The sequence below is a fragment of the Ornithorhynchus anatinus genome, chromosome 16 (assembly GCF_004115215.2).
Source record: "Ornithorhynchus anatinus isolate Pmale09 chromosome 16, mOrnAna1.pri.v4, whole genome shotgun sequence".
NCBI lineage: Eukaryota > Metazoa > Chordata > Mammalia > Monotremata > Ornithorhynchidae > Ornithorhynchus > Ornithorhynchus anatinus.
In genome coordinates, this window is record NC_041743.1 from 9,536,149 (window position 1) to 9,561,575 (window position 25,427).

The window sequence follows — 25,427 nt, forward strand, 5'->3', positions numbered from 1 at the left end:
ACAAAGAGATGGGTTATTATTGCCAGGTTCGGTTGAAATTCTACTTCTTAGCTGAAACTGAACGGCCTTATTAAAATGACTCAAACAGCTGCTGAAGTGGGTCTAACTGCTTTTGCATGCTTCATATTCCATTTGCAAAGGTAAACCATGTTTAAAACCCTGGCAACCTTTGATATATATGTGGCAAGGGGTTGGGGGGCGGGGGGAGATTGATGCGGAGATTGTGTTGAGGTGAATGCTTTCAGTTCCTTTGTTGCTGAGCCTGAGGTTTCAGCTGAAGGCCATGAAATCCCTATTCATTAACTGGTTCTCCATGGCAAATAATAAGAGGTACCTCTGGACAGATAAGAATCTGTTGTGGTGCAAAGGCAGAGTGAAAAACACCAGGTCTGCGACAGGACATGAGATTGGTGAACAGTCATTTTGCCTTATAACTGATGGGGATTTGATTTAATAAATTGATTTGGAATGTGAGCCCTGGGTGAATAGAGTCCTGACCAAAGCTTCTCATGTCAGAGCTGTCTGTTTGTCTGGTATTAGACAGGGGCCTGTGTGGGGAAGGCAGAATTTTGGCATTGTCCCACAGGAAGCTGTCCCTTTGGACCCTCCTGTCTCTTTCCAGTTTACCAGAAGAGGGTTAGTTATTCAAGTGCAACATAAAGTTAAAAAGCCCCTTTCTGATAATATACAAGAAAATAGATCTGATCTTTAATGATCAGAAGGTCAAGAGACTCCCTCAACAAATTCTCATTTTGGTGGATCCTAAGGAGTGCCAAAGATGCTAACTCTTTTTCATTCTTTGCATTTTGTAGCTCTAATCACTCTTGGTGCATGCTCATTGTACAGCCACTGTGAATGGATCATGCTTGATGCTGCCTGCTAGACTGTCTCCTTCTACTTCACCCTCCTGGCTTTAACATCTCCCAGAGGAGTGCCATTGGATTGGGCCAGAGCAAAGTTTGATGGCCAGGTCTTATTTTCACTGGACTTCTGAGTCTCACGGAGTTGCAGATGGGCTGGATTTTGCTTCAGTGGCTAGCAGGTAAAGCCAAAAAAGAGGCAGGTGGAGGTGAGTCGTATTTAGGAGCTGGTGGGGGTGATGAGAGTACTTGAGAGAGTTCAACACAACAGAATGAGCAGACATGTTCCCTCTCCAAAACGAGCTTACAGTTTAGAAGGGGAGTCCTCTAATGCTTCAACACTCTTGAATTGCTGCCTTCTCTTCTTGGCCCCAATTCCAGTTCTCATTCAACCAGGTGCCCCTTGCTAGTGTCTCTAGGCCCAGGAGAAGGTGATTGGAAGGTAGCAGGCAGGTGAAGATTTTCCTAATGGCAGTGGCTGTCCTCAGCAATGTCTCTGCTGGTGACTCTCAAATGCTTCCAGACCCTTTGCCTCCTAAACACCAGGGCTCTGCCCTGACCTTTAATTAATAGTGCCTTCGAGGTATGAGAATGCAGTGAATATTTTCTTAGTACTCTTTTCTCTGTAAACTCAGTTCCAACAAGATCAAAGCAGGGTGACAGTCTCAGTTTCTTTGCCTAAACTGTAACTGAATCTAATCAGCATGGTAATTAGTGTTGCCAGACAAGAAACAAGTGTGTATAACTGAAGTGAAATTCCACCTCTCATAGCATATGCCAGTGTGGCAGGTAAGCTTCCCAGAAAGAAGCAGCGTGGCCCAGTGGGTAGAACATGGGCCTGAGAGTCAAAAGAACCTGGGTTCTGATCCTGGCTCTGTCACTTCTCTGCTGTGTGACCTCAGGCAAATCATATAACCACTGTATGCCTCAGTAACCTCATCTGTCAAATGGAGATTAAAACTGGGAGCCCCATGCGGGACATGGACTGTGTCCAGCTTGATTGTCTCGTATCTACCCCAGCGCTTAGTATAGTGCCTGGCACAAGGTAAGCACTTAAATACCATAAAAAGGGAGAGGGACTTGCTTAGGCACTCCTGTACTTGTGCCTCAATTCCCCTTTCATACTCAGCCCCTTGCCTCAGCAATGGTGAGGACAATAGCAGCCTGGTCTCCTAGTCCCCTCCTCACCCCTCTCCACACCTCCTCTTCCCTGTAGCCTCTTTACAGACTCCCTATCAAGGCAACAGTGCCTGAGGAAGAGAGTTCTGACTGCAGCAAAACTCTGCTGCTCATGGAATTGGGGCAACAAAGACCAAGCTTCCTCAATGGAAGCTTGCCATCATCATCAACATCAGTGGTATTTATTAAGTACTTACTGTGTGCAGAGCACTGTACTAAGCCATCCATTCTCCATCACAACCTTTGCACCAACTTCCTCCCCCTGTGAGACTCTGGGTCCAAGGCAAGAGGAATTTTGGTTCTCTGGCAGATCAGGAAAATTCCCACAGTGCCCCAATTTCTAGAGAATCAGATGTCTAAAGGAGAGGATTCTGAGAAATAGTGCTATTATTGTATGGAGTTGAACTAGGAAAGGGACAGAGCAGATATTTATTAAGCATTTACAATATCCTGATTCCTGGGAAGAATATGTGGATATTTCAGGCACAGACCATGGACATGAGGGGCTTACAGTGTAAAAGTGGGAGGGGGAGGACAGACATACGGGGAGAAATCAACAATTGAAATGAGTCAGAAAAGGAAATAAAAAGGACCAATTGAGAGTTTTAAAACCAAAATATGTCAGAATTTTACCCTGGAGTTCTTAATCGTTCTGGGCCAACAGTGCAAGATAAGCAGCGTGGCTCACTGGAAAGAGCCCGGGCTTGGGAGTCAGAGGTCATGGGTTCAAATCCCGGCTCTGCTACTTGTCAGCTGGGTGGCTATGGGCAAGTCACTTCACTTCTCTGGGCCTCAGTTCCCTCATCTGTAAAATGGGGATGAGGACTGTGAGCCTCTCGTGGGGCAATCTGACTACCCTTTATCTACCCCAGCGCTTAGAACAGTGCTCTGCACATAGTAAGCACTTAACAAATACCAACATTATTATTATTACCAAGTGAAAAATGGACACAACCTTCCCGACAGAGCTTTTCCTTGAAGCTGGTGGCAGAGCAAGAGGAAATTCTCCTGGGCCTTCAGTGGTGCAATGCAGCTTGGGCCTTCTCAGTGTCAGGGGGCTCTTCAGGCTCTGTGTTCACCTCTTTTCCCCACAGGAAAAATGTGAGCTGCCCTCCTGACAAGCATGTAATTGCCCTGGGATAGTCAATCTGCTAACTGGTGGGCACCGTGAGATAGACGCAGCCTGAAATCTCGGTGCTGAGCATCTGTGGTGTACAGCATTATTCTGTAAGGTGCTCTCTCCTGGGTTCCATTCAGTGTCCTTCCTCTTGCAGCATGGTAATTGCTTTTCAAGGCACTGTTTTCCCACATGTTCCAAAGCAGCTACATTTCAAGAGCAGATGATAACTGTGTTGCTATCAGTTATATTTATGAGCGCTTTCTGTGTGCAGAGTACTGTACTAAGCGATGGGAAGTATACAGTATAGACTGTGTGCTCATTGTGGGCAGGGAATATGTCTATTATATTGCTATATTGTACTCTCCCAAGTGCTTAGTTCAGTGTTCTGCACAGAGTAAGCTCTCAATAAATACGATTGATTGATTGAGTTAGTTGGCATGTTCCTTCCCCACAGTGAGCTTACAGTCTAGAGGGGGATACAGATATTAATATATGTACCTAAATTATGGATGTGTATTTAGGTGCTGGGACTGAAGGGGCTTTGATATGATCAAATAGTTTTCTTCTAATCCCCAATTTCCTGTCTTTTCTAGCTTTCCCTAAAATAACGGCTTATCTCTAATTTCTCTTTTCCAGCCCGGAAGTGGGCATTTTGAAATCATGCTGTGAAAATGATGCCTGTGTGGAAAAATTTAGAGCCATTTCAAAATAATCGTTTTGATGTCTTTTGCGTGAGAATAAAATGTTTGAAATATTTATAACCCGTAAGTGTAAATTGAAACTTCATCATCAATAAAGGTTGTAGGGTTTTTTGAGGTATTTGATTGAGCAGTTAAGGGAAACTAATGAACTGCTTTCAGTTTCTTTCTAAAACCATCTCCAAATTTGACTTGCCGAATGCCTCTGATCCCAAACCCTGCTCTGAGATTTGCATTTAGGACTCACTCTACCTCGATCTCATCTATCTCTCTGCCGGCCCCTCACCCATGTCCTGCCTCTGGCCTGGCAGTTCCTCCCCCTTCATATCCGACAGATGATCACTCTCCTCACCTTCAAAGCCTTATTAAAGCGCATTTCCTCCAAGAGGCCTTCCCCAACGTCATTTCCTCTTCTCCCACCCCTTCTGCAGCACTCTCACCCTCACACTTGAATTTGCACCCTCTATTCACCCCACCCTCGGGCCCAAAAACACTTATATACATATCCATAATTTATTTGTGTTAATAACCTCTGCCTCCCTCTCTAGATTGTATGCTCTTTTTGGGCAGGACTGTGTCTACCAACTCTGTTATATTGTACTCTCCCAAGTGCTTAGTACAGTGCTCCGCACACAGTAAGCACTTAATAAATACAATTGATTGATTGATTGATTGATTAGGGGGTCTAGATGTTTGGTTTGAGAGTGGATCTGGCTTGCTGCAGGAATTACCGTCATTGAGCATTGAATCAAGCCTCTTTATTGTTAGTGCCACCTTGCTCCACAGCCCCAAATACCCATCTTGGGTCACCAGGTGACCCATTCACAGAACTTGGCCCCTGGCCAAGAATTGCCTCTGCCCTCCCCCTCTCCAAATGGTTGGTTGGGAGCTGCAACCACTGAAAGCAAGAGGACTTTGAGGCCACATGCAGAGTGGACAAGAACCAGCTTTCATTTAATGCACATTTTGCCTGAAGCTGCATGCTGAGACTGCACTCCAGGAAGTGAACAAACCAAAAGGAGTTTTTCAAGCTGTCATCAGAAACCAGTTTGTAGAGATGAGCCCTTGGTGTGCAGAAAGCAGTTTTTTAGGTCGTTGGGTTTTTTTGAGGAAGTTGGCAATCCCCTTTGTGATTTCTCCTCTTCACTTTCCTTCTACCCCTTACGTTCTGGGCCTTCACTCCTGAACACATAACCTCCTGTAAACATCTGCCTAGAATAGCCCCTTGATCTACACACACACATCCATACACACACCTGCCCCTCTCCCACCCCCAAACTGACATCCCCTTCCTCCTCAGCCCCCTGAAGCCCTTAGATATTTAGTCATTGCCTTGGACCCTGACTGCATACCTCCTTGGGTCATTTTTAGCACTGCCATGAAAGAGAGAGAAGAAAAGGGAAGAGGAGGTAAATGTGGTCCTGATGTAAGCTGTGTTTTGTTCTTTTTCTCCTAGCAGTTTCCCTTGATTTGCAGGCAGCCACCTTTATGACTTTTTTTAGCATACTTCTGTCCAGCTGGAAGGCAGCCTGACAGTCTGGGAGAGAAGATGGCCTCCTCGGTCATGTCAGAAGTGTCATGTCTCTCCATTTCAAATATAAACCTTCCCTACTGCCATCCAATGAGGAGAGGTGTCCCTTTACACCATAGGCTAAAAGTGTGGCCCGTGCTGCATTTATCAAACCCTCGGGGCAACCTATTCCCCAACACAGTCACTGGGTTTCAAACTCCTTATTTTCCCCTTCTCTTGGCATAAAATGTGATTATCAGTATGTTCATATCTGAGTAAGTGCACAGTAAATTCCACACTAACTGGTTAGAAAAGACCAGTTTATCTTCCCTGACTGGTTTGCCTTTAACTGCTGTCTGCCAAACTGTGAGATGAAGCTCTCTCCTGAAGGATAAGGATAAAGGGCCGTGGCACCTATGGCCTCATTTCTTTGATACTACTTGCTGTGGGCCCCCTGATCAATTGAAGGGCTATCAGTTAAAAGTAATAATAGTGATAGTATTTATTAAGTACTACGTGCAAAGCACTGTAATTAGTGCTAGGAAAGTATTTGGATGAAGTGTAGACATGGTCCTTGTCCCCCAGGGGGCTCACAATCCTAGAGTGCGGCGGCTGGGGTTTACGGGAGCAAGATTTGGCAACAGGCATGTAAGGAAAGGTGAACAAAAAGACAAAAGACAAAGTTGATGACAAATGTGAAAGGAGCAGCAGGATTTCAGATTTGTCATGGCTCAAACCAGAGTCACAGAAAATCGCAGCTGCAGTAAGGCCGGTGGCCTTCTCAATGTTCTAAAAAGGAGAGGTGCTGTCGCTGGTCGAGTCTTTTCCCAGGCTGGAGCAGTGGGTGATGGGAGGTCCAGTGTCCTGGGGGAGGGCCAGTGTTCCTCCCGCAAGGCTGGACCCTGGGGGAGTGGTGGACTTTACTATGGATGTCACGAATAGGAAGTGTCCCTCCCCAACCTTGCTCCATCCCCTTGAAGTCATGGGGAAGCGGGATTGCTCCCAACTAGACCCAACCCACCGAATATGCTAAATGGAGCTGGGTAGGAGAGGCAAATTACTACCTATCTTGCCCACCAAATTCAGTGAGGCTTTTTGCCCTTGAATTATGGGTTCCCTCTTTTGGCTAAGGGCTACCGAGGGGGACTTGTATGGCCCTTATTTATGATTCTGGAGTAGGGAGTGGGGTTGATGCCCCAGAATTAATTCCCCCAGTAGTTCCCCCAGACTCGCAAAGACTCGGATCCTCCTTGGTGATTACGGGTGCCTGGTCAGGGGATCTTCACTAGATCTAGCCTATGTTGCTTCAGACTCTCTCATATTTTGACACTGCCCCTTTTCCAGGCCACAATGTATTCCTTCTCAAGTTTCTAAGCACCCCCAAATTTGAGAGGAAATTGTCCCCAAATCTGGCAAAATGCCCTGTGATGGGTTGATCTTGTCTGGGATCTTCAGTGACTCAACTCGTGGAAAGATGTTTTCCCTTCCTAGTCCCATATAAAATGTCAGCTTTGGCTGAAAATTGAGAGCTTTCTTCCCTGACCATGATGCCAATGAAAGCAGAACTCTATGTCAAAGTGAGCCACAAATCATCAATGGTTTTCAGCAACAAATGGATTTCAATCAGCTGCTCCCTGATAATTTGGTATCCTAGGCAACAAAGGGAAATACTATATTGTATTTTTTTGGTCCTTTGTAGTCAGAAATTCTGTTATTGCTGTTAGATCCTCCCATATGGGTAGAAACATATGGGAGAAGATCCTTAGACAAAACCGGACACTATGAGTTCATGTAATTTGCCTTGTGGATAGTGACAACAACTGTTTTCTACAGGTTTCGCTTTCCAGCCCTGTCCAGCACTATAGTTTTTCCAAGTGGAGCTCTCCAACTTCTCTTAACCTCACTACACAGCAGTCCGTCTGGGATTATGCCTTTCCAGCTGAACACTTTGGTCCTGCATGATTTCGAAAGATGTCTTTGCATGTCTTTGAAATGTTCTGTCTGCTTGCCTCATATGTGTAGTTGCCTCCTACATTTCCATAAAGCATCTGCTATGATATTATTCTCTTCACATGTCCAGGATAATTCAGTTGCAGTGAGCGGGGCTCTGATGCTTGTGGAATAACTAATTTTATGTAACTATATAGACACCAATGTGTTCATGTGTGTGTATGTGTGCGTATGTATACATTCAAAAAAGATGTCACAAAGTCCAAATTTAGCCAGAGTTTTTAATTGGAATATAGCTCCTCATTAAAAATATTAATTTCAGCATATATCAAATTATCTTTCACTTCATAATCCTAATGACAAACATTGGGTGACAAAATACAACTTGAAATTACAAAGAATTAGTATTAAAAATTAGGGGTCTAGCCCAGAGAGGAATTAAGTAAGGCTGATTGTTAAGAAGCATGTAGTTTCTGCAGTATCTTCAAACAGACGTTTTTGTCTTCAGCCTTAATAATATTAATAATCATGGTGTTTGTCATGCATTTACACTGTAGAAAACAATTGAACTAACTGATGGGGCAAAGACAACATAGGTAGATTGGACACAGTTTCTGTTCCATCTGGGGCTGACAGTTTGAGGGAGGGAGAATGGGTATTTTATCCCCAATTTTTACAGATCAGAAAAATGAGGCCCAAATAAATTAAATGACTTGGCCGAGGTAACACAGCAAGCATGTGGCAGAGCTGGGATTAAAGCGCACCTTAGCTAAAGTTATTCAACTAGTTTTTGGTCAAATATAAAGGGCATTTGCTTCTTGTACAAGTTGTCCTTGACTTAAGACATTTTAACTAATGGCCAATGTCTCAGAAGGTTTCTAAATTTACACCATGTGACAGCTTTACAACCCAGCAGCACAATCTCTGGGTGCACGGATGGAGGCGATAGGGTTGGGGGGAATGTGCATTGGAGCCATCTGAAAATGGAGAAACAATTTTTAAAGTTGTGATGGGGTGGAGAAGGGCAAAACTTTAAGGAGAATTGGGCGGTGGGGTGGGGGGGCAGTTGGAGAAGGAGAGGATGGGTGTTTCCTTAAGATTGCATCCTTAAAGCAAGGCTCCTTATTATCCCAGGATATTGTTTGATTTATATCTGTTGCCTGGAGGGTCCTCATTCTTTGGTGCTTTTCTGCTGAGCATCTGTAAGGTTTGCAACTTAAATGGCTCTCAGCCAGAGCCTTCACAGGAATAATTTACTCCTTAAGGATTTGAATAAGAGGTTTTTTTTCCTGTTGAAAAATCACCCCCCAAAATATAATTTCCTTTCTGTGGAAGGTACTACAGAATTCATGGTGGTATACCAGGTGTTTGGGGAAAACATAATGCCCAAAGCACTACTTTTCTGAGATGACCCCTCCTTTAAGAATGGTTCAGATATTTATATTTGTGCCTCAGCAAAATGAAGCAGGATCCTATTAACATTATTCACTGCACTTGTGTCCATGACCTGCCAAGTGTCCATTCCGGTCAAGCAGTCCGGCTGGTGCCATACTTGCTCCGAGAAGCTGGAAGAGGAGAGGAATGATGGTAATGGGATTCAGAGACTGCGGGAATTCAACCCATCGCAGCCACCGACGACTGTGTAAATCTTAATCACCGCTTGCTTGTGTAGTGATAGGGCGCGGGCCTGGGAGTCGGAAGGTCATCGGTTCTAATCCCGCCTCCGACACTTATCTGCTGTGAGGCCTTGGGCAAATCACTTCACTTCTCTGGGCCTCAGTGACCTCATCTGTAAAATGGGGATTGAGACCATGAGCCCCACGTGGGACAGGGAATGCGTCCAACCGGATCTGCTTATAACCACCCCAGCGCTCAGTACAGCGCCTGGCACATAGTTAAGCGTTTAACAAGTACCATTATTATTATTATTGTTTCAGCTTCCCCATTTTGAGTGAACTTTGATTTATAAACTTTGACTTGGGGTGGGGGGTGTAACATGTGACAACAATGCCTTTGCGTAATGCTATGGAAATAGCAAAGTAGGAGAAGCAGCGTGGCTTAGGGGCAAGAGCCCGGGCTTGGGAATCAGTGGATGTGGGTTCTAATTCAAGCTCCACCACTTGTCTGCTGGGTGACCTTGGACAAGCCGCTTCACTTCTCTGTGCCTCAGTTACATCATCGGTAAAATGGGGATTAAGACCGTGAGCCCTACCTGGGAGTACCTGATTACCTTGTAACTACCCCAGTGCTTAGAACAGTGCTTAATAATAATAGTAATAATAATAATGTTGGTATTTATCAAGCACTTACTAAGTCACTTGACTTCTGTGCCTCAGTGACCTCATCTGTACATGTGAGCCTCACGTGGGGCAACCTGATGACCCTGTATCTACCGCAGCACTTAGAACAGTGCTCGGGAACTAGTAAGCACTTAACAAATCCCAACATTATTATTATTCTCTGACCCTCAGTGACCTCATCTGTACAATGTACAGATGAAGACTGTGAGCCTAATATGGGACAACCTGATGACCCTCTATCTACCGCAGCACTTAGAACAGTGCTTGGCACCTCGTAAGCGCTTAACAAATACCAACATTATTAGCTCACCGTCCCCCATTCTCCCCTATCCTGCCGTCGACCCCTGACCCTGTCCTCCCGCTGCCCTGGAATGCCCTCCCTCCTCACCTCTGCCAAACTAATTCTCTTCCCCTCTTCAAAGCCCTACTGAGAGCTCACCTCCTCCAAGAGGCCTTCCCAGACTGAGCTTCCCCTTTTCCCTCTGCTGCCTCTCTGCCTCCCCCTTCACCTACCCTCAGCTAAGCCCCTTTTTACCCCCCTTTCCCTCTGCTCCTCCCCCTCTCCCTTCCCCTTCCCTCAGCACTGTGCTCGTCCACTCAATTGTATATAGTTTTTTATTACCCTATTTATTTTGTTAATGAGATGTACATCCCCTTGATTCTATTTATCGCTATTGTTTTTGTCTGTCTGTCTCCCCCAATTGGACTGTAACGTGGCTCAGTGGAAAGAGCCTGGGCTTCGGAGTCAGAGGTCATGGGTTCGAATTCAGAGTCTGCCATTCGTCAGTTGTGTGACTGTGGGCAAGTCACTTAACTTCTCTGTGCCTCAGTTACCTCATCTGTAAAATGGGGATTAACTGTGAGCCTCATGTGGGACAACCTGATTACCCTGTATCTCCCCCAGCGCTTAGAACAGTGCTCTGCACATAGTAAGCGCTTAACAAATACCAACATTATTATTCATTCAATAGTATTTATTGAGCGCTTACCATGTGCAGAGCACTGTACTAAGCACTTGAAATGTACAAATCTGTAACAGGTAGAGACAGTCCTTGCCCTGTGACGGGCTTACAGTCTAATCGGGGGCGACAGTCAGACAAAAACAATAGCGATAAATAGAATGCTAGGGCAGGGCCCGTCTCTGTTGCCAGTCTGTACATTCCAAACGCTTAGTACAGTGCTCTGCACATAGTAAGCGCTCAATAAATCTTTATCACCCTATTGATTTTGTTTATTTTGTTTAATGAGATGTACATCACCCTGATTCTATTTAGTTTCCATTGTTTTTATGAGCTGTTCTTCCCCTTGACTCTATTTATTGCCATTGTTCTTGTCTGCCCGTCTCCCCCCATTAGACTGTAAGCCCATCAAAGGGCAGGGACTGTAGCTGTTGCCGACTTGTACGTTCCAAGCGCTTAGTCCAGTGCTGTGCACATAGTAAGCGCTCAATAAACGCTATGGAATGAATGAATACTATTGAGTGAATGAATGATTATTAGCGAATGAATGAGGAGCTGGAGAGCAAAGGCACGTCGGCAAGGAGCGGGGGCGTGGCCGAGCAGGGGGCGTGGCCTCGGCTAAGCCCCGCCCCTCGAGGGCGGGACCGGAAGCGCCGCGGAGGCCCCGCCCCCTCCTGCTCCGCGCGCCGCGTTGCGGCGGAGGCGGTTACCATGGCGATGACGTGTGGCGGGCGGGGCGGCGGGCGAGGAGGAGGAGGAGGAGGAGGAGGAGGAGGAAGATGGCGGGAGGCCGCCTCTGAGGAGAGCGCGGAGGCAGCAGAGGCGGCGGCGGCGGCGGCGGCGGGGGAAGGCGCAGAGCAGACCCGAGCCCAGCCGAGCCGAGCCGGGGCCCATGTGGGGAGGATCCGGAGCCGCCGTTGCCGCCGCCAGGACCAGCGGGACCCGAGGGGGAGTGAGGGGGAGACGGCAGCATGAAGTTCGCCGAACACCTCTCCGCGCACATCACTCCCGAGTGGAGGAAGCAGTACATCCAGTATGAGGTACCGGAGCGGCGGGTGGCCGCCGTCCCGTCCCTGGCCCCTTCCCGTCCCCCCGCCGGGTCTCTGACTCTGTCTCTCCGCCCAAGGGCGGCCGCCCTCCCCAGGCTCTTCCGAGCCCCGAGCGGACTCTGACCCGGCGCGGCCGTAGGCACTGCGGCATCCCCGCCTCTGCCCGCCGGTGCCCGGCTCTGCCCGCCCGGTGTCCGCCCGCCCCTGCTCCCCGGCTCCGGGCCGCCTCTCTAACGGATCGCCGGACGTGGGGCGGCCGGGCCGGGCCGGGCCGGGCCGGGCCGAGACAGGGACCACCGGACCTCTTCCCGGATGCTTTGGGGTCCTTTATCTCCCTTCGTCCTCTCCTCTCTAACCTGGGAAATGCTGCTTCCTTCTCCCTCTCTTCCTCCCCCCCATTACTCCCCGGTCTCTCTCCCCCCCATCTCTCTTTTTCTCCCCCCGATCTCTCTCTCTTCCCCCGTCTCTCTCTCCCACCTCCCGATCTCTCTCTTTCCTCCCCCGATTTCTCTCTCTCCTCCCCCGATCTCTCTCCTCCCCCCGTCTCTCTCTTCCACCCCCCGTCTCTCTCTTCCACCCCCCGTCTCTCTCTTCCACCCCCCGTCTCTCTCTTCCACCCCCCGTCTCTTTCTCCTCCCCCCGTCTCTTTCTCCTCCCCCCGTCTCTTTCTCCTCCCCCCGTCTCTCTCTTCTCCCCCGTCTCTCTTTTCCCCCGATCTCTCTCCCCCCATTTCTCTCCCCCCCGTCTCTCCTACCCCGTCTCTCTCCTCCCCCCGTCTCTCTCCTCCCCCCGTCTCTCTCCTCCCCCCGTCTCTCTCCTACCCCCCCGTCTCTCTCTTCCCCCCCGTCTCTCTCTTCCCCCCCGTCTCTCTCTTCCCCCCCCGACTCTCTCCCCCATCTTTCTCTCTCCCCCCGGTCTCTCTCTCCCCCGTCACCTCTCCCCCCCCATCTTTCTCCCCCCATCTCTCTCCCCCGTCACCTCTCTCCCCCGTCCTCTCTCTCCCCCCATCTCTCTCTTTCTCCCCCGTCTCTCTCTCCCCCCGATCTCTCTCTCCCCCCGGTCTCTTCCCCCCCGATCTCTCTCTTTGTCCCCCCATTTCTCTCCCCCCATCTCTCTATTCCCCTGTTTCTCTCCCCCATCTCTGTCGCTCCCCCGTCCTTCTCTCTCCCCCGTCTCTCTCTCTCTGTCTCTCCCGTCCTTCTCTATCCCGTCTCTGTCACTCTCCCTCCTTCGCTCTCCCCCGTCTCTCTCCCCTGTCTCTCTCCCCCCGTCTCTTTAATAATAATAATGTTGGTATTTGTTAAGCGCTTACTATGTGCAGAGCACTGTCCTAAGTGCTGGGGTAGATACAGGGTAATCAGGTGGTCCCACGTGGGGCTTACAGTTAATCCCCATTTTCCAGATGAGGTAACTGAGGCACAGAGAAGTGAAGTGACTCGCCCACAGGCACACAGCTGACAAGGGGCAGAGCCGGGATTCGAACCCATGACCTCGGATTCCCAAACCCGGGCTCTTTCCATTGAGCCAAGCTGCTTCTCTCTCCCCCCCCCCCCCCCCCCCCCCCCCCCCCGTCTTTCTCCCCCGTCTCCCTCCCCACCATCTTTCTCTCTCTCTTCCCGTCTGTCTCCCCCGTCTGTCTGTCCCCCTACCCGTCTCTTTCTCTGTCTCCCCTCATCTCTCTTTCTCTCTGTCCCTTTCCCTTACACCAAAGTCTCTCTTCTTCCCCCACCCAGGATCCAGTCTGCTAAAATGATTCCCCTGTACTCCTCTTTCCGATAAATTCCTCAATTTCCTTTCCATAGAACGGTTGTTGACCAAGCCTTTGTAACCTGGTTGATTAAGGATAATATTTTAGTTAAAGATTCCATCCTGACAATTCAGTGGTAATTTGTCCGTGACAATCAGATGAATTAAACAGAACCTGTTAATCAGTGGTATTCATTGAAGCAGCATGGCTCCGTGGAAAGAGCCCGGGGTTGGAAGTCAGAGGTCATGGGTTCAAATCCCAGCTCTGCCACTTGTCAGCTGTGTGACTGTGGGCAAGTCACTTCACTTCTCTGTGCCTCAGTTACCCCATCTGGAAAATGGGGATTAAGACTGTGAGCCTCATGTGGGACGATCTGATTACCCTGTATCTACCCCAGTGCTTAGAACAGTGCTCTGCACATAGTAAGCATAGTATTTGTTGAGCGCTTACTATGTGCAGAGCACTGTACTAAGTGCTTGGAATGGACAAATCGGTAACAGAGACAGTCCCTGTCCTTTGATGGGCTTACAGTCTCATCGGGGGAGAAGGACAGACAAGAACAATAGCAATAAATAGAAATACCAACATTATTATTGAGCGCTTATGGTGTGCCAAACACTGTACTAGGCCCTTGGGAGAGTACAGTACAATAGAGCTGGGAGACAAGATCCGTGCTAACAAGGATATTACAGTCCAGAATCAAGCAAATCTTAGGTTTGGCCTCCTTTTTTGGAGTGGGGTTTTGGGGGAGAGGAGATGATGCCACAGAATGGAGAGAAGGATTTTTGTGTGTGTGTGACCTGACCCCTAATATTCTAGGGGAAAAAAACAACAACATGTCCTGAAGGGATACTTAGGGAATTAATGTAATGTAAACTACTCACTTTTCAAATATCAATATTTATGCATTCATAGCACATTCTACAGCCTCCTTTGACAGAGGAGCTCATGGAAAATACCCAATATGGTGAAAATAATACATTTTGTTAGCTTAGGTTAATCTGAAGTAAAGAATAATGAATGTAGTCACATAGCGGAAGACAGTTGCTGGTATAATACCTGATGGGCTTTAAGCACTGCCTTAAATGAATCTAGGTGGATGGTTAAGCGGATCTTGGATAGGGAAAGGTATTATTTTTACATTCCCCTGAACAGCATTATCTGCAACCTCCAGGAGTTCCCATTTATGGGCTCTTTGAGAAGGAAGAGCATAAAATCAATTAAGTGCACATTTTGCTGTATATTTCGAGAATGAAATTGGGTTTTTTTTTCTTATTTCAATCTTGTATTGAGGGCAAGGCTTTGAGGTAACTGCAGTAATGTTCAGCGACAATACTGTATCTTTTCACATAATTTAATCCTTCGATAAGTTACATTGAGAATAAGGAAATTTTTTACAAAACTTTCCTGAAGAAGGATTTTGTTTCAACATGTAAGCATTTGGATTTTGACACAAATGTTAGGCTAAGAATTTTTGATCAGTTCTTCTCACCTAATGTTCTTATAACATGTTGTGATAACTGGGAGTCTTGAGTACTAATGATGAAGTATCAGTTGGATGTTCACTCCATGATTTAGTTTTAATAATGGTCTGTAAATTTTAGAATCCTGGTTTGAGTTCAGTCTGTAGTTCTTATTGAGAGTACAGGATCTTACCAGTAGTAATTTTCAGCACCACTGTCAGTTCTTTGAAAAGGCAAAGATTATAAGCACAATGACACTGTCGAAGTTACCACTTATATAGTTTGGTATTTTCATTTGGGACAAAGTAGCAGATAATCTGATAACTCTTCATAATACTAAATTGAGTTGTTTCATTAACAAGGGATATTTTGGCTAATTGGTCTGTATTTGTAGATTTGTTTTGAGCTATTAAATTGAGTATTGTTTTGGTTTGGTTTTTTTTTAGTACTCCCAAATATTGGAGAAGGAAAAAGGTAATGTCTAACCCTCTTAAGGCAGGGTTTATATGCTGTTCAAGGTAGTAGGTTCAGTGATTGTGATACAAATATATACCCCTAGATTTTAGAAATTTTTCCAGACTGAACATTTCAGAGATCTCTCTAGTTGCTCTCCCAATTTTTAGGTATTCTACAAAAGTTAGACATGCCAATTTTATTTGTAGAACGTATTGGTTATCGTGATTGCAAAGAACCCATTGATACTATGTAACTAAAATGTTTTGAAGGCCTGAAAATTTAAAAGAAAATACCTTGAGATAGCAACTTAAGTCAGAAACTCTGTCTACCTGAAATGAATTTGCTCTTTATTTGCCATTGTAGGAGTCTTCAAATTTTTCCTTTGACTTAATTGGTTATATCAATTTTGTTTGTAACAGGAAAAAAGAATAAGCAAAAGGGATGAATCAACTGATGTTAACAAAAATCGATCCAGATCTTATTAGTGTAAAGCACCAGTAAGCCTTTTAAATAATACTAAATGAAGCTTCTTTTGGATGGTGCCTGTTTTTGCAGATCACTGCATGCAGTTAAAGATGATTTAAACCATCTTTTAGTCATAATGCTAAAGAATTATCATTCCACAATATAATAGGAAAAGAAGCAAAAGTGATCAAGTACCATGGGGTCCTGGTTCAATCTTTTTTTTCCCCAAAGTCCATTGTTTATTGGGTTATTTACTGCACCCAGGAGCAGTTGTCATGTCTGCAATAGCAATCCATTGCATATGACCAGTTAGTTTAAAGTTTGTGAATCCTCTCAACAGTGTACAGATTTTGTAAAACTGTGGGTTGTCTTCTTGTCTTGATAAGAATCTAGGAAGTCAGTAGGCACAACTGTCATTTTAATAAGATACTTTTAGTAGGACAGTTTATGTAATTCGGCGTTCTGAAGAACTGATTCCTCCCATACTTGTTTAGCCTTTAGTATATACCTTGTGCATTTTAAAAAGTGGTCTTTAATCTTGGGGTTTTAAAAAAATAGATTCCATTTTTTGGGGGAGAGGGGAAGTTTTTTTTACAACTGTACATTTCCTACTCTTAATTTTAAGGAAACAGTTATGGCACAGTTATAAACAATCACTGTTTTGGTGAAAACATTTAAATAAAGAAAACTCTGAGCCATAGTTAATGGAAACTCATGTGTACTTCAGTTTCCCAAAGGCACTGTGTATTTGCTTGTTGCTGTTAGCTTGTCTTGCTGAAACTTGTTTTAAGTTTCCAGTTTGACCAGCTGATGGGGCAAAGGCATAGTTTTTATTACAAGAGTTTGTGCTGTACTGCATGTGAAAGCAATATGATTTTTTAAAGAGTAATGAACACTGCACTCAGCACAGTTGTGCTTGGCATTTTTGACCCTCAAAACATATATAAAATCCATATATTTCATGTGCCGTATATATATATAAAATTATATTATTAGAATAAAAAGTGGTGACTGTCATTGGACAACTTCCCTAGCCCTTCACTCTTGGAAACTGGTCTACTTATGACTTAACCTTGGGGAGACTGGATTTATGGCGAAATCGACCCTGCTGCCTTCCCATCCTGACACCCAGGGCCTCCTATCCCGTCATGCTCTGTGCCTGCAGGGGCCCAGGGAGATTTAAGCAGTGGCAATGTGTGGCCTCCACAAACCTGTGAGGATTTGGTTAATAATTATGTATTTGTTCAATGTTTACTATATGCCAGGCCAAGCAATGTACTAAGCACTGGGGTGTAAGTTTAAGGAAATACAGAAGATCATCAGCTTCCACATGGGGCTCACATTGTAAAGTAAGAGGGAGAACAGGTATTGAACCCCTATTTTACAGATGAGGGAAGTTAAGCAACTTGCCCAAGGTCACACACAGCAGGCAATGGAGGCGGGAGTAGAATCCATGTCCTTCCGCTCCAAGCCTGTGCTCCTTCCTCTAGGCCACACTATTTATTGATTATCTGAGCAGGGGCACCCCGTGGTATCCTGTACCGATAGACTCTATACTTCTATGTTGTCTCTTATGTTGTTTTGCACAGGGTTCAAGTCTCCCAGCTCTGTTGTATTGCACTTTCCCAAGGGCTTAATACAGTGCTCTGCACACAGTAAACACTCAGTAAATATCACTGATTAATAGTTGTGTCTGTTGCCAAACCATTCCTCTCTTTATTTGTAGATTGTGAAACCCTCGAGGGCCAGGGATTGGCCTTTGTTTTACCTGTGTATTTCCAAGCTTTTAGTATAGTGCTCTGCACATACTAAGTGTTTAATAAATACAATTATTATTCTTACTCCACCTGGGACCGTGGCCTCGAGACTGGTGCAGTTTTGTGCCCCCTTAGGCATTTGAATGTGCTCTGAAATAGCTGAAGCAGGTTTTTAGGCTTACCAAATTAACCTCCCAGACACCCTCTGAGCTAGGCCACGCAATCCAAAGCTGCTTTGGATAAAAGTGGATCCCTGATGATTCCATTCCATTTCAGCCCTGTAGTTTGGTCGGAAACACAATGACTTCCACTGCTTGAGGTGAGCAAGATGACATCCATCAGGGCAAATTTACTATGGTCATATTTTTCTGCATGGGATTTTCCCATCCCTTCCCCCAGTTAGGGATTTTTTTTCCCCTCCTGTCCGCCCACCCTCTTCCAGCATCTCCCTTCTCTTTCCTGTCCCCTCTGCCATCTCCCCTCCTGTCCCTTCTTCTACCCATTACCAACTCTCTTGTATTGTACTCTCCCAAGGACTTAGTACAGTACTCTGCACACAGTGAGTGCTTAATAATAATCCATGATGATGATTTTCCTTCCCCACAAACAGCAACAGGTGTTGCTGTGAAGCAGCCACAAGGTGCAATGTACCACCACAATACCCTGGTGACAGTGTAACAGAATGACATTATTTCATGAAGATGCACAAATTCTCATAATTTGGATTATTAACATGCCCAAAACAGAACTCCTTATCTTCCTAACCAAACATGGTCCTCCCCGTGATTTGTCCATCATTGTAGACGACACCACCAAGCTTTCTGTATCACAACCCCATAACCTTGGTGTTAGCCTTGACTCATCTCTCTCATTCAACCCACATATTCAGTCTATCACTAATCCTGTCAGTTGAGCCTTCACAACGTTGCTAGAATCCGCCTTTTCCTCTTCATCCAAACTGCTATGATAATCCAAGCATATTACCTATCTTACCTTGATTAATGTATAAGCCTTCTGGTTGACCTCCCTGAATCCTGTCTCTCCCCACTCCAATCCATACTTCAGTCTGCTTCCCCGATAATTTTTCTACAAAAAATGTTCAGTCCATTTTTCCTCACTCCTCAAGAACCTCCAGTCATTACCCATCCACTTCCGCATCCAATGGAACTTGTTACAGTCGGCTTTAAAGCCCTCAATCACCGTGCCCCCTCCTACCTCACCTTGCTGCTAACCTGCTACAACCCAGCCCCCACACACACTTAACTCTTCTAATGGCAACCTACTCATTTTACTTTGATCTTATCTATCTCATCGCCAACCTCTTGCACACGTCCTGCCTCTGCCATGGAATGCCTCCTCCTTCTTATCCGGAAGACAGTTACTCTCTCCACCTTCAAAGGCTTACTGAAGAGGCCTTCCCTGACTAAACCCTCATTTCCTCTTTTCCCACTCCCTTGTGCGTTGCCCTGATCTGCTCCCTTCTTTCACCCCTCCCTCAGCCCCACAACACTATGTACATCTTCATCATTTATTTTTTATTAATGTCTGTCTCCATCTCTAGACTCTGTGTTCATTGTGGGCAGGGAACACGTCTAACATCTTTTACAGTATACTCTCCCAAGCCCTTAGTATTTAATACTCTGCACATAGTAAGCACTCAATAAGTACAATTGATTGATTCTTCATTCTTTGCACATCCACCACTCAAAGATTTCATCTAATTTGGCTTTTCACAGAAAAAGTTCCATCCTCTGCCTTAGGCTTAAGAAACAATCCAACATGTACCCTTTATGTTTCTTTTGGAGAAGTTGGATAAATTATTTTTGGGAAAAATCACTGTGCCCTAAAAGTAGAATAATACTAGCATAAAATTGACAATCCTGAGTCAGGTCAGTAATCTACCCAATTCAGTATTGTCTCCAGTAGAGGTAAGTGATATGATAGTTGCCCTCAATACAGTTCATTCTAATAGTCAAAGGTGTACCATCTAGCAACTCCAAATTTACTCCTGTTTCAGTCAATAGTATTTATTGATCACCTACTGTGTTCACAGAACTATACTAAGCACTTGGGGTAATTCTGCAGAGTTTGACAATGTGAGGAGTTTACAATCTCTCGTTAATTCTAACCTTTGGTAACCCATTTTGGACCCCTCCTACATATATTCTTGTTACAGTCGGAAAGTACCAGTGTTGCATAAGCATTCCTTAATTTTGAAGTTGTTGAAGGCACATTTCTTTGAATGTTTCAATAAATAAGACAAATAGTACTGGTTTACTTAAAATTTTGTGGATTTTTGATCCTGCTGTTTTTGGGTGCCAGTAAAATCTACTAAAAGTTCTGGTGGTATGCATATCAACAACTGATTTGGTGAGACTTTGCACTTCAACCTGAGGAATGACCCTGCTGAAAATTAACTAGATTGCCTTACTATCTTAAATACAGAGAATCAATCAAGGGTGTTGATTGAGTGCTTCCTATGTGCAGGGAAGGAGTGAAGCTTGGAATCCAGAAAATCTGCCTATTGGTTTATATCTATGGGTATTGTTCATCTTACTTGCTTTGATTCAGGTTAATACCTTGTGAAATTACATTGCATGAATGAGGGAAAGGATGGCTACCTTGGGATTTTGGAAGATTCATAACTCCTATATAGTGGACCTTTTAAACCAGTTAGAATTAAGGAGAGCTATAACTTGGTCGGGGGGAACTTATATAAGTAGAGCTCAGTATTCTAATCTGCAGTGTGTCTTTTATTTTCTTTGATAGCCTTTTTGCCTCTATAGCAGCTGTTTTCTAAGAACCTTAAATATAAAGTGGAAGAAAATCCAAATAAGCGAAATTAACACGGGAAACTGGAACAAGAATCCTCCATTTTGTTTTTTCATTTTCACTTCTAAGACCAACTTGCAGAGGGAACACTGACAAGTAACTGTGTTGAAACTCAGTTTCTTATATCTTTAAAATGATGGTCCCTGCCTCTCATGAACATTTATCTTCTTCATCAGAGACATCATATATTTAAGTATGATTGGAATTCAAGACCCAGTGGTGGCATAGACTCTAAGCTGGTGAGAGCAGGAAAAGGGAATGAAAAGAGTGAATAGACTGTACCTAAGGAGGAAGGGAGCATGACTAATCCCCAGACTCCCTCCTCTGATCATCCTACCAGCCACCTTCAGCACTTACTCTTTTCACTGATCTATTCATTTACTGCTTTTGTTGTTACCAGCAGTATCTGCTTTCCCTCTTGCTCCCATTCTATGTACCCTATATCTGTATATGTCTACCAGACTCCTTCCTAATTGGAAGCTCCTTGAGGACAAGGACCTTATCTTGTACCTTTTTTATGCTTCCAAATGCCCATTACAGTACTTCGCATATCGTAGGCTTTGTAAATACTGCTGCTGATGATATATTTACCAGAATCAATCAATGGCAGAGCACTGTACTAAACACTTAAGAAGAGTACAATGCAGCAGAGTTGGTGTTCCCATTCCCTGCCTATAAGGAGGTTACAGTCTAGCGTTGGAGACAGACATTTAAAATAAGTTGCAGCTATGTACATTAATGCTGTGGGGACAAGGGTGAGGTGACTATCAAGTGCTTAAAGAGGACAGATTCAGTGTAAGGGTGATACGGGAGGAAGAAGGAGTAGGGGAGATGACTGTGGAGAAGACCTCTTGGAAGGCCCTTTGAAGGTGGGGAGATTGGCAGTCTAGCCTATGTAGAGGAGGAGGGAGATCAGGCTAGAGAGAGGATATGGGCAAGGAGTGGTGACGAGATAGACAAGATTGAGGTGCAGTGAGGAGGTGAGGATTATTGTTTAACTGATTTCTTTTGGAATTTTCTTAAGTTTATGGTCTAGATTGTCAGATCATAAATGAACAAATGTGTTTTATGTAAATTAATGTGCTTCTGCAGATTGCACGTATAGTTATTGTATATAGTCATTTTCTCTATGTAATTCACCTTCTACCAGTATTTTCTGTCATAGATTGAAATCCCCTGGAGTATAAGGATGTTATTTGTTTAACTTGGTTTTTTGTTGTTTGTTTTTTTGTTTTTAACAACTCTTAGCTCAGGACCAAATTTAAACTATCAAGTTGCTTTTGATGACAGTCTACTCGAATAATCATTTCGAGTTAGGCGCATTAGAAATACACGTCAATCATTCAGTGGCATTTACTGAGTGTTTATCGTGTGCAGAGCACTTAGTGCCAATAGGTTTGGTTGACTCTGCCCACAAAACTAGGGAGTTTACAAGTTAGATATTAAGCTTTACAGAAAAAAAGCAACAACTTTGCAATAACCCCAAGAAAGGTCCTCTAACAGATGTAGCTGTAGTAAGCAGAGGGAATGTTCTACTTAGCCAGGACAACCCTTGATTTTTATAGAACTTTTTGATTTTTACTGAACTTGTACTAACTCTCAGATGTTCTTATTCCATTTTAATGCTTAAACTTTCACCTCCAGCTTCTCTTTGCTGCAGGACTTGAGCTATCAATCAATAGTACTGAACATTTACTGGGCACTTGCAATAGAGTTAAGTAGATTGCCCTCAAGGCACTTACAGTCTAGCAGGGGAGGCATATTAAAATTAATTCCAGGAAGAGAAGCAACAGAACATAAAGACATGTCCAGAAGTGCAATAATGTGGGGGGAGGATGAGTGCCTAAGTGTTTAAGGGTTGGGTGACTCAGGATGGAGAATAGAATGAGGAGATCAGAGATTAGTCAGTCAGTGTTTTCCAAGGAGTTCATTCAGTCGTATTTATTGAGCACTTACTGTGTGCAGAGCACTGTATTAAGTGCTTGGTATGTACAGTTCGTCAACAGAGACAATCCCTGCCCAACAATGGGCTCACAGTCTAGTAGCGGGGAGGCAGACAACAAAACAAAACAAGGAGTTGTAATTTTAGTAGGATTTTGAAGATGGGAAAATTAGTGGCCGTCAGATGTGAAGCAGGAGGGAGTTCCAAGCAGTAATGAAGGTGTGAGCAGAGAGGTCAATGATGAGAGTCACAGTAAATAACTTGGTTTTTAGAGGAACCAAGTGTGCAAGCTGAGCTGTAGTGGGAGAGGAGAAGTTAGAATATGTAGGGACAAGAGAGCTGATTAACTGTCTTAAAACCTATGGTGTGGAGTTGGGTGGGCAGTGAGTAGAGGTTTGGAAGAAATGGGGAGACTTGTGCAAAATGTCTTCCCCAACCTCTTTGTGTCAGGAAGGAAGGGGAGTGGGATTTTGGAATGGAATCCCAGTGTCCCAGTTTTAACAAAAATATCATTGTGGTTAGTAGTCAAATCAAAAGTGAAACTTTTTTTTTTTTAATCCTGAACTATCCTTTATGTTACCAGTTTGGACAGTATAGTGCTGTTGCTGTCATCATACATATTAATTGTCCTTTTTTTTTTTTTTTGCTAAGCATTGTATTTAGGCACTGGAAGTCCCATCCAAGGGGATTAATTTTGGTGACAGTATAGCTCCTGGTAGGCAGTATGAAACCCTGAAGAGGTAATATTCCAGCGTTTCTTGGTATACACAGCAGAAGATACAATAGTAAGATGGACTCCTCTCCTTTTTTTGCTTATGGTGAGAGAGAGAGAGACCATTTCTGCCTGATCCACAGATGTGACATATGCCTTTCTGGTAAAGTCCCAGGCATGTCACCTCCCAAGAACTGTTGACGTATTTCTCATTAATTCCAAATTCACCCATAAAAGAGAAATAATGATGAGTTTTGGCTGCTAATGTGTGAGCCTACTAAAATTTCCTTATCTGGTGGAGAAAGGCACTACTTTCCCTGATTGATATCTGTATAACAGGGTAATAAAATTTCAAGACAAAGCATAATTTTTTATGGCTCAGAAATAAGGAATTTATAATGAAACAATAACTCCAGTAAACCTCCTGCAATTGTGTGATAAAAAATCAATAATTTATAAAGCTTCAGCCCTAAAGCATCAACAAGTTAATTCTTGAAAGAGAGGGTCTTTGTTTACTTAGGAAAAAACTGCTCAGACACTAATGCTGCTCTTTTGTTTCTATTGACTTGATTTAAAGCACATTCTTTAAAAGGCAGGGAAATATTATCAGGTATTGAAATCCCAGTATATTATAGATTTGGTTTAAAGGATTCTTTTTTGTTTTGTTCTAAGAATTTCACTTCCACTATAGTCCTGGTGTCTTGTCTAGCCCCACACTCTGTAGGTAGTTCCAAACCTTGACTCCAGCATCTCTTCTGGGCTGTTTTCCTGGTCCAAATTCAAAGGCTGCCATGTTGGCTTTACCCACTCTGAAATTCCTGGACTTTTCCCTGCTCCCTTCCCTCTGCTTAAGGTTTGGCCATAGGTAATCCTCTGGGCTTTGCCACCACCTGAGATCCAGAAGATCCCCTTCCCCTACCCCCATTGCTCTTTGCAAGAAGCTCTGGTCTCTGAATCCATCCCCTACTGAAGGTCTTGTTTTCCCAGTGGTTCTGAGACTTTATTTTTTTTTAATGGTATTTGTTAAGTGCTTACTATGTTCTTGCCCCACTGCTCACCTTTAGCAAGTGTCTTTGGCCCTAGCTCTGACCCTGTAGCATGACTCTGTGTCCACCAGGGTTCAGGCCCTTGCTGTTTCTTGCCATGTGGGGTCTTCAAGACCCTTCTTCTTGCTTTCTCTCATCCCTCAAAACATGACATGGTTCCTGGGTACCCCGTCCTCCCCTATTCTGCCATTCAGTGAGGGACTGGAAATTTTCCCAAATGATCTAGTTTTCATCAGCACTAAAACTAAAGTGACATAAAAAACATAATTAATAAAGAAATTCTAAAATAAAAATGACCTGCAAGGGGAGTGTAAATTAATAATAATTATAATGGAATTTAAGTGCTTACTGTGTGCCAAGCACTATACTAAATCTTGGGGTTGATAAAAAATAATCACTTTGGACCCAGTTCCTGTTCCACATGGGACTCAAAGCCTATGTAAGAGAGAGAACGGGTATTGAATTCCCATTTTACGGATGAGGAAACAGGCACAGATAAGTTAAGTGACTTGCCCCAGGTCACACAGCCCACAAGTGACATAGCTGAGATTAGACAGGCCACTTTACTTTTTTATTAGCACACTTGGATTATTTCTTTGCATATTTATTAGCATATTTGGATCCCGGCTCTGCCACTTGTCAGCTGTCTGACTGTGGGCAAGTCACTTAACTTCTCTGTGCCTCAGTTACCTCATCTGTAAAATGGGGATTAAGATTGTGAGCCTCACGTGGGACAACCTGATGACCCTGTATGTACCCCAGCGCTTAGAACAGTGCTCTGCACATAGTAAGCGCTTAACAAATACCAACATTATTATTCTTGAGCATTGATGTAAGGTACAGATCCTATGCTTTCAGCAATTTAAAATTTTGAGCCTTTAATAATGTTGGTATTTGTTAAGCACTTACTATGTGCAGAACACTGTTCTTGGGGGTCAGAGACTATTTCCAATCTGATTCTCTTGTACTTACCCCAGTGCATAGCATATTGTAAGGGTGTTTTATATATGTATATATATATCTCCATAATTAAGAATAGGATAAGGGATTTGTCCTTCAGATATAGGGAGAATGAAACAAGAGACTTGGTTACCAACAATTTATGACACATATTCTGAAGCCAGATAATACTGTGTTTTTTTCCTCCTTTGGTTATTTTAAAAGTCATCCTATAAAATTAGGGTATAAAAGCAATGGTACTTATTCATTTGCTAATTGAGATCCCTTCATTACAGTTCTGCTTTGAGGTCTTTTGTCACATGGACTTTGTAGGTTTCGTTTATTTGAGATAACTTCTAAAAGTACGCAGTTCTTTGATTTTGAATTTGAGTGAATATTTGCAGTGTGTGGTCACTGGATTAAATTCATGATATACTGAATAT

The 25,427-nt window shown here is 44.2% G+C and overlaps 1 protein-coding gene across 3 annotated transcripts in view; it reads left to right on the plus strand.

The window, feature by feature from the left end:
• Window positions 1-25,427, plus strand: part of XPR1 (xenotropic and polytropic retrovirus receptor 1) — a 192,670-nt gene that overhangs the window by 25,528 nt on the left and 141,715 nt on the right. For 2 of the 3 annotated variants that reach the window (XM_029081248.1, XM_029081249.1), the window contains exon 1: window positions 11,423-11,616. The exons of the other annotated variant lie outside the window; for it this stretch is intronic. In XM_029081248.1, the coding sequence (XP_028937081.1) occupies window positions 11,548-11,616 (69 nt within the window). In that variant the 5' untranslated portion in view covers window positions 11,423-11,547. Of the gene's footprint in view, window positions 1-11,422; window positions 11,617-25,427 lie in introns of those variants that run through there. 3 annotated transcript variants of the gene reach the window in all.